The sequence below is a fragment of the Diadema antillarum genome, unplaced genomic scaffold (assembly GCF_040938485.1).
Source record: "Diadema antillarum isolate AM-2024a unplaced genomic scaffold, OU_Dant_1.0 seq00000562_RagTag, whole genome shotgun sequence".
NCBI lineage: Eukaryota > Metazoa > Echinodermata > Echinoidea > Diadematoida > Diadematidae > Diadema > Diadema antillarum.
The window spans coordinates 574,380-589,029 of record NW_027271501.1 but is presented as its reverse complement, the minus strand read 5'-3'; the positions used below and the strand labels follow the sequence as shown (position 1 = coordinate 589,029).

General features: G+C 40.4%; 1 protein-coding gene across 1 annotated transcript in view; it reads left to right on the top strand.

The window, feature by feature from the left end:
* LOC139735048 (WD repeat and SOCS box-containing protein 1-like) overlaps positions 1 to 14,650 on the top strand; it is a 29,863-nt gene that overhangs the window by 3,836 nt on the left and 11,377 nt on the right. The window contains exon 2 of the mRNA XM_071645825.1: positions 9,973 to 10,159. Coding sequence (XP_071501926.1) covers positions 9,973 to 10,159 — 187 coding nt within the window. The remainder of the gene's footprint in view (positions 1 to 9,972; positions 10,160 to 14,650) is intronic.

Below are 14,650 nucleotides of genomic sequence, written 5' to 3'. Positions count from 1 at the left end.
ACTAGTATCCCACCTCCCTGAGGCATGCTGGGGATGCAGAGGGATGATGCACATTGTACTGTTTACTCATTTCTTCTGTACATGTTTCAGTGTAGGCTACACCCCATATCCAGTAATTTTGGTAGGGCTCATAGGTAAGAATTCATGGACTTCTTGGACCCAGCCATAAATCTAATGAAAGATGCTGAATACATTAAAACACAGTTTAGATTACAAAATTGTACTTAAAAAATCAGGGATGTTACATGTACTTTACAATTCATATTTTGTATACAGTACCGACCTGTGTTCGTCTTAATCTCAGAGAGAAAAAGATACAAACTCTGCATAGAACTTAAGTCCAATATTGAAAACAACAAGAAAAGTATTACCGGTAATAAAAATAAAGTCAGTGAAATTTTGGCTGTTTTTGGTTCATCTTGCCAGTATACTTACTATAAAGGCCCTTTTTTCACTTGTGTTTCTTAACCCTGTACTTTCTCTGACCCAGGACTATTGTTAATCCCGTACCAAATTATCAGCTTTTTACACTCGCCAATAAATCCCGTACTAAGCTCTTGTCCTGGGCTAAAGAGAAAACTGACCTTTTTACACTCGTATTTCTTAGTCCCGTACTTCCAAACCATATGAATATTCATGATTACGCTGTGCACTGTACAAGTACATGCACGCACTGCCAGCACTTGATTACCTCGTTTCTGATTGGTCAGTGGAGGTCCGACTTCGTCTCCGTTGCTTAGCCCCGGATTATTTCTTCGTTCTGTTTACACTCGCTTGCTTGGCACCGCAATTGGGTTAGCATCGGAATTGCGGTGCTAACCCTGCTTTTTTGCAGGCCCAGATAGTACAGGATTATTGATGGGGCTAGCCCACTTTGGCAAAAACAAGTGTAGACAGAAAGTGGGCTAAGGAAAGTCCGGTACCAACGGTGGGGCTGAGCAAAAATTTGCAATTGTAAAAAGCCCATTAGAGTCACCTTCTATGTACCCCGACAATTGTCCTTGAGTTGTCAGCAGGATGGTGTCATAAACAAACACTCTACAGACAGGTACTGGGTTCAGTGCTCCCAGGGTAGTAGCTCAGTTGGTACATGTAACAGTTTCCAATGTGTTGATTTGTAGAAAACATCTTGGCTAAATGCCATTTGTGCTCCTATGTGGGAACAAGAACTTTGTAATGAAGTGATTCCTGCTGTTCAACAATGTATGATTCATCATTATACAGCAGTATGTGTGATGTGCCCTGAAGACTGATAGATTCAACCACGAAAAGTTTAAAACAAATATATTTTTTTTGCCATCCCCACAGAGTTCACCAAATTTCCAAAAAGGCTGCACGGAACTAAACACTGCCCCCATTGGTCAGAAAACTCACCAAACATCAATGTTGAGTGAAGTAGAGACTCCAGGGGCCTGTTGCACAAAAGTTACAATTATGGTAACTTTGCCATCCCATAGTAAGGTAACAATACTCAACAGCCAATCAAAATCAAGAATTCTGGAAGTTACCATTGGATGGCATTACCATAAAACTTGCATATGCAACGGGCCCCTGGTTGGAAGCCTCAAAGATGCCTCTTTCTCTTTCATCCTAAAATTACTCTTTCTGAAACACCCTTGAAAGTACCTCACCTGTGGTTACGCAATTGCCAGGGGTGGCCTTTACAACTTTCCTCTTCTTGATGGAATGGGTTTTGGGCAACGTTCCATATCTAAAGGTCAGCGGCCACTTAAAGGAGAAGTCCGGACGATTTTGAAAAAAATTAACCAAAATCTACATAAATAAAGGACCATAATGACTAAGTTTCATTGAAAAAGACCCTCCCAACTCGCCACAATCGATTTTTTAGCATCACTAATTTTGAATTGTAACCGTTCGATTTCTGTACGCCGGCGAGAAAGATCACGTGACAGCGTGACGTATCATCCTCACATTGCTTTTTGCTTGGAGCGTCAGCTGGCTCGGGGGAGCCCTGCTTGAGCAACGGTGATACGGGCCAAGCAAGCGGTAGTAGCGTACCGCTCAACAGTCTCTGACCACACAGCGGATGCACGCGGCATGATCTATTGCTTCATTAAAAAAATGCCGATGTGTCAAGTGTTAGGGTGTTGTCAATACTTCAACTTTACTAGTAAGTCTTCAAATTGAAGAAATATTTCGATTTTAAATTGATATTTATCCACGATACTACCTTTACATGATCCTGAATGCTACAACACGCAGCCCGATTACGCTGTGTGTATTGGGCTGCTGGTCGTAGTTACCGGCGCGGCGCGGCGGCGGTACCAAGCTGGCGCTGGCGTTTCTTCCGCGGTTCAAGTTACATATACTGTCGTATTTTATCACCGTCAGACACACTTTTCAACAGTCTCGGACAACAAAAGAGGCAATAATTCTGACATTGACAGACTGATTTCAGATTGTTCACACTCAGAAGTCGAAAAAACGATCGCGGATTGTGATAGCACTTGGCAGTAGCAGACGTAAATGTATGCCTGAACAGCCCGACAACAGCTAATGCATTGTAAGTGATGGGGTGGACACTAATAAGTACGGCAGTATTATAATACATACATATTTCAATTTAAACGAAAATGTTATAGCATTGCAACTATTTTACATCAATATTTGAAGATTTTATATAGATATATAACAAAGATTATTTGAATAAAGGAATACAGCGTTTGGCAACAGCACTCCTAAATCGGTGTACGGTCTCCTGCAGTAGCGCCGACAAGGCACACCTATGCAGGCATGCAGATACCGCCCGCAGTCAGCAGTGCAATGGGAGATCGATGTGTAGCTGGGCTTCGCTCGCGGTGCTCTCAGCTGAGGAAACTGCGCCTGATACGTCACGCGCAATGCATCCTGGGACAGATAGTACGAAGGGCAGCTCGCGACGGATTCGAACATGAAGAATTACCTTATTTAAAAAAAAAATCATAGTAAATGTATCTGATGGTCTTTTCTCGTCGGGAAAAGGGTAATAGGTTCATGAAATATTGTTCTTTACACACGAAACGGCTGATAATCGTCCGGACTTCCCCTTTAATACTTAACTTGTCCAGCATTCAAATGAACAGCAAGTCAGCATATCACCCTTCAGAAACATGTTTTTAAAATTAAAAATGAAAAGAAAAATCCCTATAGGTTCATATTAATCATAAAAGATACAATATCTGGTATCAAGGTAAATCAGTTTGTCTCCTTTTCTGGATTTTTTTTTTTTTTTTTGGGGGGGGGGGGTGGACATAGTGGGGTGGAGGCCCTACCCATACTTCACTCCTAAGTACGTGAGGTGAGGTATAATTGAGGTATAATTTTCTTACTCTGTTATCTAGTAAATTTTAATCTTTCATGCTGAAAGTCACAAACAGGCAATCAATTGACTGAAAGAATGTCCAATCTCCCTGATGGTTTGATATGCCGGAGGATTCATCCTCTGCGATTGCAGCTGAATAGTTCTTGCCAGTTTAGCAATCTATCCAAAATTAATTCCCCAAACTTCTTAGTTGTTACTATCAAAAACTCTGGCATGTGAAGGGTTTGCTGGAATAGGCATGGAATTGGAAATTATGTTAACTGATAAGGCTTTAATGTACAGTACGTTCATGAAACATAAGAAAAAACAAATACAAAAAAAAAAAAGCTGGGAAAAAAAAAAGGGTGGTACCCATGTATCTATTGTACATGTACATTGTACACATGGCATCCTGCCAGCTGCAGTGTTGTTTACATATATGCTTTTATCAGGTGACAAGCTGGCTGCAATGCATGTAACAGCCACATTGGCTTCCTGAATGGTAAAGGTCCTCTTCCTCCACACTGCACAATTCCTCCAAGGACCAGACTCCAGGAATTACATGAAACACAGCACTAGTACAGTGGTTCCAACCATGAAGCTTGTAGCTTGTAGCTTCATGGTTCCAACAATTTATCCTTTGCTCCCTCACGTGTGCAGACATCTGCACCCACTACATGGTCATGGTAGGGGCAAGCATGGTATTACCGGACGCATTGTATTACCGGACACGCACATTTTTGCGTACTAATGACATTCTGTACGCGCGAGACTTCGTAGATTAGCCTCACAGAACTTTGTGTGGACCGAAATCGCAAAAAACGCCACATAAAAATGTAAAATCACAAAAAAAAATCACATTTTACGTCAAATTTATACTTGAGAGACCCGCACCTCTTCATAGTTAATATTTATGCATGTTTGAATCACATTTCACGACTGAAATTCTATGTAATCCCACTCACATACAGGAAAAATGCTGAAGATTCCAATAAAACCAAAAGTTCACTGATCGATATCGGAAATTTGTAGCTATCGTCCTCAAACGCGAACGATGCGGAATAGTTGTGCGCTAAGGGGCCCGCAGCTCATCACCCGCGCGTGCAGCTCCTACCTATAGACAAAGCACGTAAACTAGAAGTATAGAGTCTAACCAGTTGTCGATTTCTCACAAGGTTTTATTGCGTGAACTGTTCGAAATGTTCAAGACGGACATTTTACCGTAAAATACGAAATTTGAGCCTCATTTGCCGATTTTTTCTTTGTCATCCGCTCGGTGAGAATGTGTACGGTGATTTGTGGGATGAATTATGATTCTGGTGCAAGGACTAGGTGCGAAAGACCTCGATTATTCGATTACGAAAATCGCGTCCGGTAATACAATGCGATTTAGCACCGCGCAAAAAACAACTATTTTTAGAGGGGTATGTTTGAAGCATATTTTCTAAAAACTGGAACGAAGAATTGACATAAGTTGGCTGAATTCGTGATTTCCAGGAGTCTGTGAATAAGTGGTGTTATTTTTAGCCGAAATTTCATCCACTGAGTACGGAAATCAAAGCCACGAAAAAAAGCGTCCGGTAATTGGATGTCCCACCCTACAACATATGGAAGGTAGTTTGCCCCTACCAGACCCAAGGACACGAAATCTCTTGGTTGAGAGAAAAGGATGGTAGAGATACAATTTGTACAAGTAGCTTGTAAGTCCTTGACCCTGGACTGAACATCCCCCCCCCCCCCACTTTAATGATGAGATGACATGCACAGTGAGATTTTTTTTATATTAGAAATGCACGGAGTCAGAGATTGAGCTTGCTCCATTCTTTATAAATTCTTGCAGTTGTTTACAGTACACGCTGAAGATGATGCGTGGCAGCCATCTTGCATATAAAGGGCTATCCTTCCGCTAGCTCCATAAAAAGTGAGCTCTCACGTTGCCCTAGCAGTAGCATGGCACTCCCATTCCAGACTCCGTGCGTACACATTCCCCGTTTGTTCCGTCACGTGTGTGAGCATCTGCTCTCTGCGCTGCCGCGGAGATGTTCCCCCAGCCCAGGCAGAGTCTTTGTTGAACCCACTTTTGTCAGAGGTCACTGTACACAGAAAGGTCATGGTCTCAGTACACATAGGGAAGATCAACGGCAATGCAGCATTGTATTTTGTACCCTCCAGTGAGGTACCTTGTATCTACCCTATATTAAGTGTATGGTTAATTGAGAAGAATAATGATATCTCCTTAGTACAAATATTTTAGGCTGTATTGCAAAAATGTTATATGGTAGGAATCTAGGATGTTTTGTGCTACAACTGACCTACATGTACACATATGCATCAATTGCAATATCTTTAATATTTTTTTAATCACTGCTCCAAAAGGTAAACAGGATCTTTAATATTGGAATAGATTTTTCCTGTTACCTTTGCTATTGTTTCAACATTCAGCCAGTTGCATGTAGGCCCTATTACTTTAGTTTGAGGGTAGTAAGTTGGAACAAATGACCCCTGTTTTAGAGGACAACATATATTATGTACCCCATTAACTATACATCATGTTGAACATTGTCATGCTAGCACGTAAGAACCAAACTTTTAGTACTTCAACAACTGTATGAAGACTGATGACATCACAGGCGTGAATAGTGTTAGCATATTACTAGTATCTTGAAGATGCACTAGTCCCAGATGCTAAAGTACAGGCCCACTGCATAGTGGCTTACAGGCCGGTGCTATGCACATCCATGGTGTGTGATGGTCGATGTTCAAGGAGGGAAGTACAAAGAGCCCCTTTCCACCATCCCGCCCCCCCCCCCCCCCCCCAGCCCGATTGGAGCATTCCTACAATTGCAGGTCCACATGTTGTGGCATGTGCACGTGTAGGGTACGTGACTTCTAGCGTGTTTGTAAGAAGTCCGATTGTGTGTATCCTTTGTGTGATGGGGTGCCCTGTACTACTGTAGGGAAGTGTAGGGAAGGTACACATTGTACTGCTTTCACTTGCCGACAAATGTGACTGTTTGGCTCACAGCCAATTAATGTAGGACCACATTATCTAGAGTTATGCAAACAAAATGGATGCGATACCAGTGGTTTATATAAATGAACAAATGCCTTTCCCAATCTTCAAAGCATGTTTGTACTGTATATAGTAGGTACACTGGATTAAAATGTACACTGGATTAGAATGCACTACAGGTGTCCCAGAACCCTGCAGTCAGAAGTATATGTATGTGGTTAGACCAAGGAGTACTCCTTGATGGTACACATAGTATGTAAGCCATTTCACAATTTAGCAGTGGCCTCTGCTCTACAGTAAAGAGCGAAGTGGAAAGTGGTATTCATATTCACATGGAAGTACTGCATGAATGGCTATATATACCGGGTAGCTAATTTGGTTGCAAAGAATACATTTATGCATACAATATGTTGTACATTGTACATCCCAATAGCAAAGTCCCTACAAATATAGTTCAATCATACAATGATGTATTTACAACTTTAGTTTTGTTGAAGAACCTAGAGGTTTTCATGTACATACAAAAATTGTATAATGTTTGTATTTCTAGGGACGATCTGCAGTGACCAATCAGCACACAATGTGCTCAAATTGTAATATGACCAGGCTTATTAGAACTTCTATAGAAGAAACATTCACTCTGTATCCACATGTAGAAGAGAGCACTTCCGACTGCTACACCAGGGCTCCACACTAACTTTTTTTTTTGGTGGCCCGATGGGGCCACCAAAATCATCAATTTCAAATTGTTGGTGGCCCGAGAGAAAAATTTGGTGGCCTGAAAAAAAACAATTAAAAAACATTAAAAGTCCTGTTTTTTTTTAATGAGTCACACACTCACTGCATGCATTTATGCATTTACGGCTCAAAAAGTTACAGATTTATTGACATAGGCCCCTACTTTTCAAAAAATTTTGAGGGCCCGAGGCAGGTCACCAAATTTGAACTTTTTTGAAATTTGGTGGCCGGACCTTCATTTTTGGTGGCCCCGGGCCACTGGGCCACCGTTAGTGTCGAGCCCTGGCTACAGTGTAGTTGTACCAATAGGAGCAGCCTTATGGTATGGTATGAGTATAGGCCTACTCATACTCGTACATCGTATGGGAAGGTGGGGCTTATTCGCAGCGCGCGCCAAGCTCACATGTCCGCGGTGCGTACTTATAACAGGCCGCTGACAGATTGATTGTGACGTAATAATGATCTGGCGTGAACTAGTGAACTACCAGATGAATCCAAGGCAGAGTGTAAACACTATGCGCAAAGCCTGCATTTTACGTACCACTGTGCATGGAAGAGATTCACGTCTACTCAAAAAATAACGCTTGTGCGCTCGGTCTCAATGCTCTGATGTGATTATTGTTATACCCCCGCCAAACGAAGTTTGAAGGGGGTATATAGGAACCAGCGGACGGTCGGGCGGTCGGTCGGGCGGTCGGTCGGTCGGGCGGTCGGTCCGTTGCAAATCTTGCGTCGCAAACTACTTCCTCAGTTTTCAACCGATTCCCATAAAACTTGGCACAGATGTGTGCCTTGGGTTGTAGATGTGCAAGACGTATTTTTTGACAGTACCCAAAAGTACGTTGCCATGGTAACGGCATATTATGGGCAAAAATGGGTACAAATCTTGCGTCGCGAACTCCTCCCACAGTTTTTGATCAATTTTTATGAAATTAGGTACAGATGTTCATCTGAATATGTTAATGTGCAAGACACATATTTCCGCAGTGGCAAAAAGTGCGTTGCCATGGTAACGGCATGTTATTGGTAAAATATAGGGCAAAATGCTTCATGGCAAAACTGCTTCATCAGTGTTCTTCCAATTCTCATGGAATTTATATTGAATGTTTGTCTTAGGATATAGGTCAGCATGACACATTTCTTGACAGTGACAAAAAGTATGTTGCCATGGTAACAGCTCACATATTATGAGCCAAAATGATGGAAAATTTTGTGTTGCAAACTACTTCCTCAGTTTTTGCCCAATTTCCATGAAACTTGGTACAGATGTGTGCCTTTGGTTGTAGATGTGCAAGACGCATTTTTTGACAGTACCCGAAAGTACGTTGCCATGGTAACGGCATATTAATGGCAGAAGATCAAGGAAAGATCTTGCGGATTTAACTACTTCCTCAGTTTTTTGACCAAAGCTTATGAAATGTGGCACACACCTTGATCTTGGTGGGAAGATGTGGAAGACATATTTTTCGGACGTGTCGGAAGCTGCGTTGCCATGGTAACGGCATATAAATGGCAGAAGATCAAGGAAAGATCTTGCGGATTGAACTACTTCCTCTGTATTCCACTGAAGCTCATGAAATGTGGCACACACATTGGTCTTGGTGGGAAGATGTGCAAGACATATTTTTTGGACGTGTCGGAAGCTGTGTTGCCATGGTAACGGCATATTAATGGCGGAAGATCAAGGAAAGATCTTGTGGATTGAACTACTTCCTCAGTTTTTGACAAAAGCTTATGAAATGTGGCACACACAATAGTCTTGGTGGGAATGATATTTCTAGTTTTACGGGGTGCTGTGTGAATGCTCTCATATCGAAATGTGGTGTATTATATCCATACATCGTGTGAATATATGATAACTCGATGTGTCTGAAAGCGCAATCAGTAAGTTACTCGTGAACTGATTACCTGTATATGTGGCATACACTGTGTTTGTCTGTGTAACTATTGTAAACTTTAGAAAATATCCCTACCCCTTTTTTGTTCACCCACAGGGCATGTGACAACCAAGACTAGAAAGTAGGCCTATGTGACTACTTCCAAACAAAAAGAATGATGCACACACATTAAATTGGGAAAATGAAACTATAGCAAACCACACTATCAGTGTTTGTAATTTTAGGCAGATACATTGTACAGTACTTGGACACAGTACACACATACTTTTATATACACATACAGTACATGTGCTATTAAATAAGCGTAGAAACTTTAAACTTTACACAAATCAGCAACAAAAGATGGCACTAGAAATATTTATGTTTATCACTTCGAGGAATAATGAAACATGTGTACTGTGTGAGAGCATTTGAAGCAAAATGCTATTTGTGGAACAAGTAGTCGCTTAACTATCGTAATCTGCACAGTGGTGCAAGAATAATCCAGCTTGATTGTTTTTTTCTCCTTGATACCTCACAGAGTGTTATGACCAGCACACAAATGAATGATCAATTTTTGTAAAGATTGGATAGTAATGATACAAATCACCATGATATTCCCATGGTGAGGGTGCCTGGGATAATGTAGGGCTGGTGCTATCTTTTTAAAAGTCACTTCCGGGGTGAAAAAAAAGTAGGGGCCCCAGTGCTGAGACCCTATGTATTCTTTTAATATGTATTAAATGCAAAAAAAGTGTTGTGGGGGGGGGGGGGGGGGGGGGGGGCTGAGCCACCCCCATGCTATAGTCGATGGGTACAGTTGATGTGTGTGCAGTTGAGATTTTTTTTTTTTCGCAGCTAACCAATTCTGATTTTTCATTTACTTTTTAGCTACTGTAAGGCAACTTGTGCAGTGAGTGGCTGCAAATAAAATCTACTTTGCAGTGTGATCCTCCAAAAATAATGATTCTTGCATGTAAATTAGCCCAAATGTTATTGTCATACATATTTTCATATTTTGTTCCCCCTCCTCCACCCTGCAGCCAAGGCATCTGTGATTACTGAGCTGCAGACTCAGACACAGCGTGAAGTCCTGCCCTCCTTCAGCACCATATCAGCCAGTCCCGAGACCTGGGCAGTGGCCTTCGCTCCCGACTTCTCCTACTTTGCCTGGTCCTGTGGCAACCGTGTTGTGAAGCTCGTTCCCTGGGACAAGGAAAAGAGAACTCTGTGAGTACTTTTTATTTCACCCCACATCACTTGCGAGGAAACAAGTTTCTGTCGTCTAGGACTGTATCTGTGTATTCTAATTTGTGCTGTGCATTGTTAGCATACCTTTCAAGGTACTGTAAAACGAGGAATGTTCGCATGCATTTTAATTTCGCGAATTTCGTGAGAGCCAAGATTGGCAAAATTGAAATGCATACTATGTGAAAGTTCTTGTCTACACTATACGCATTGAATGTTAGAGGCAACTCGCGAAAATGTCATGCCGCGAAAAAAGTCGTCCGCTCCAATTCGCAAAAATTTCATGCCGCGAAAATATTGTGTTTTACAGTATCACTATCAACACTTCTTATTTCCTGTTGAGCCAAAGACAAAATACAATGTACATGTACACTATTACGGGACACGTAATGATTATGTTATTCTTTTCTGAGCATGGTAAATAAAAGGGCATGACACTTGATGAAATATAATATTGCTGTTTAGGGACAATTGATGCAGATTGCAAGGAAAAATTGCTCAGACTACTAATGGTACAGACATAGTATCGTATACAAATGTAGGTACCGGTACCTAAACAATTTTTACTAATTATCTGAAAGGAGAATTTGCAAATATATGTAGTCTTGTCATCTGTACATAATATGTACTTTAAGCTCATTTGAACTTATGGACCGTCTGAGTAAACTTGTCAGTTTTGTTCTGAATCATGCTGAGCAACGTGTATCTAGAATTTTGTTATGATGCTCTGACAGAGTAAACGTCCTTCACAGTACAATGTTCTTCATTTCTGTCAATGAGTAATGAATTTAATGATGTATTTGATAACCTCAGGTATTGGAGTATTGCTCAAAGCTTTTAGCAAGTGAGTGGTGTAAACAGTTGTGTGTAAACTCTTCAAGACCCAATCAGTTACAAAGCAAGATATTTTTCGCCGACAGCGCACTTTGGTTTATGAAATCACATGTTGGGAAGCGTGTCACATTTTGATCCGTGTGCACATGTTTACAGCATGATTTTGATAGTGATACGAAATCTGGATGGTATTTGTTTTGATGTCTGACAAACTGCATCATATTGTAAAACCAGAAATTATCATGTGACCGAAACTTATGTAAATTTGGCGAGGAGCAAAGATTCACGAAAGTGAAATGCACTCAAAACCATTTCTCTATACAGTGCATTGAATGCCAGAGGCAGTTTGTGAAAGATTCATGTGATTAAAAAAGGATGTTGGCTTAAATTTGTGGAAGTTTCATGTCATAAAATATTTCCGGTTTTACCGTAGTTAGTATGCTTATCATTGCATGAAAGTCATGGTGTTCTAAATAGTCATGCTTAAGAAACTGTGTTTATTGTAGCATTGTAGTTGTTGCAAACTTTTCCATGAAACAAACAAGATCCTCGTGTTTATCTTATCTGTCTCATCTGCTGCATTTTGTCAGAGTGGAATGACTGGTCACATGACCAAGTCATTATTGGACCCCATTGAGTGTACTACATAGTCAGAGTGTACATGTAGATGCATGTAGAGTCTGTCATGTGTAGATTATCATTTATGCAGGGCCCATTGTCAAATGTCCTCCTTTATAGTGTGCTGGAATTATAGTGGTCCTAACGCCATGAACATCGCATCCAGTATTTTGTAAATTGTGGAACTACAAAGACCTTGCATTTTTGAGTGGTCAAAATGGTTTCCTTTAAAACTGCATATCGAGGCCTATGTGCATTGTTCCAAAAAAAAAAAAAAATTAAAATCCCCACTGGTCATTTCTCGTGTACAGGAGACTGTTGTTGTTTACCTCTTCTTTTATACATTTGAGTGATCAACCATCCACACTAATGCAAACTTTGGAGATTTATTACATACATGGTTGTGCTTGGTATCACCGATACAATACGGTGGGGAGTTGCCATATCGTACCATACTATTTCCTGTATAACTTCCATCCATTTCACTGCACACATTGGAATGCGATCCCATTGAAATGTCTCCAATGGGGCAAAGTAAGTAGCTTTTACCTATAGTATGTATATGTACAGTCAACCTTCTTAAGTCAGCCTGTAGATGAACAAATCATCTCAAAAGTACATGATACAACATTTTGTAGCAGAGGTACTTTCATATTGCAAGGCAATATATGCCCACTCATGTACACAGTGTAATTCCACCTCAGACTTGGATCGGTGTAGCAAACATTACACTTGAAAACTTGTCAATCAGTCTCATTCTTTCATTTGCCTCTTCTTTTTCAGCCTTTGCTCCGTTTAGTGTATTAGTGAGAAAGTAATATTTCGTAAAATGCCGAAGCTTTGCATAGTAGTAGTCTACTGTGCAACCATTCAAAGATAAACAGACTACACATACAACAATGTCAGACATACTGAACTACACCATGTATACAGTAAGATGATTTTTTTAGAGTGACATCAACTTGTAATGCAAATTGAATCAAGCACACGTACTAATATTCTGAACACTCACCATGGTTTAAACCATGGATAATTTGTGTGGAGCGACAAGTGAAATGAACATTTCTTCGTCGACGAAATGACTGATTTCATAACAAAATAGGCCATGTGACACTTGGTGCTCCATGCAAATTGTCCATGGTTTAAACCGTGGCTTCAATTGTACCACCTTTCTGAATTCGGGCCTCAATGTATACACGCAAAAAAAAAAATAAATAAAAAGAAAGAAAGTACCCCACCCCACTAAAACATGTAGTACAAGGAATTTACATGTACATGTACATGTACACAGTCTGTATAAGCATAAAAAACAGAACAACTGAATGAATGAAGCATGGATGTTGTTCAAGGCTGTCACTTGTTTAGGGCCAAATGAATCGTTGCCAATCCCTGGCAAGTCAAAATGAGTTGATTGCACTGATCAAAATGTTGATACAGGGGATGTCGACTCCCAATGTCAAGCTCTGCAAACTGATGAACAATAGTGAATGATGCTGACTTGATAATAAAATTACATTTTCTAGTCTATTTCTGAAAAGTACAACTGCACATTGGTATGTACAGGTACTTGTAGGCCTACCGGTACTTGCTGTGCAGTAATTACAAATTGTACCAATACTACCATGTATCTGAGATGGATTTCATCAAGATTCAAGAAGGTTGTCTGAACCCGTAGTCTCTCAACTGTGCAACTCGTAATTCAATCAATGTGCTTCAAGTCTTTTCTTTCAAAGAAGTAAATTCTCATTTATACCTTATTACCTTTAATTGTTTTACATGTATGTTCTGCTACATTGTATTTCATTTTTAGCCAGCACTGTTCATGCTAAATTAATCATTAAATTACCTCGATACGCTTTTTACTTCCTATGTGTGTGCGACACAAGTGGATGTAGAGTTGACAATTGAAATATCATAAGAGAATCAGAGTGATGGCTGAATAGATAAGATTGAAAGGATATTGGGAAAGGAAAGGGAACCAAAAAGAGACCAACTGGAAATGCTATGAATTAAAAAACTGACAGGCCATGAAGCCCCCCTGAGTTGGAAACCAGTCAGTCATGACCACCATACATTGTTGATGCACACTGCATTGTGTTTTACCAAGGAGGTACTAGGCATGTACCTCCTTGGTTTTACCTGGGGCCCGTTACATAAAAGTTACTATTATGGTAACTTTGCCATCCAATGGTACATGTAACTACCATGGAATTCTTGATTTTGATTGGCTGTTGATTATTGTTGCCAATTCCATTGCCATGGTAGTTACCATTGGATGACAAAGTTACCATAATGGTAACTTTTATGCAACGGGCCACTGGTCTTTTTACCCCATTGCTTTCAGGAATCTACAGTTGTAGTAGTAATCCCTATACAACCTTTATTGATATTTATTAGTATGAAGCTCACAGGTAATACCTTGTAGATTTCATTATCGCACTGGACTTTGGCTACACTCCAAAACAATCTCTACCCAGAATTTGAAATTCTGTTTCCTTTTCTTTAATCAGACTTTATGTGCAAGTACATTGTAAACATTCTCATGTTGTGTACAAGCACTCTGTACATCTATTTGTGGTTATCAAGTCAGTGTCACGTTATTAAATGCATGACAATGTGTGTGTCTAATAGTCTGTACATGATGTACATGTAGTGGGTTTGATGATTATGCTGAGGATAGTATTAAATTTGGGAAATACTTGTCATCAGGTTTTTTTTTTTCACTTTGGTTTTAATTTGCTCAAACAACATGTGGCAATTACATAGTTTCTATCTTTTCTAAGATTATTTGCATTTGTGAACTTAATCTACTCTTTGTGTGATATCCCATACAATTTTGTAAGGAATATATCCTTGTCCCTTGGCAGCATGCCAGGCCGTCTACGTGTATGTAGCATGTGCGTTGTTCATGTAGTGTTCTGTGATGGGGGTGGGGGGGGGGGGTGGGATGGGATCCACCACCCTGGTGATAAAATGCTGAGTCATTAAAGAAAACACATGTCTTGTACAGTATGTTACGTG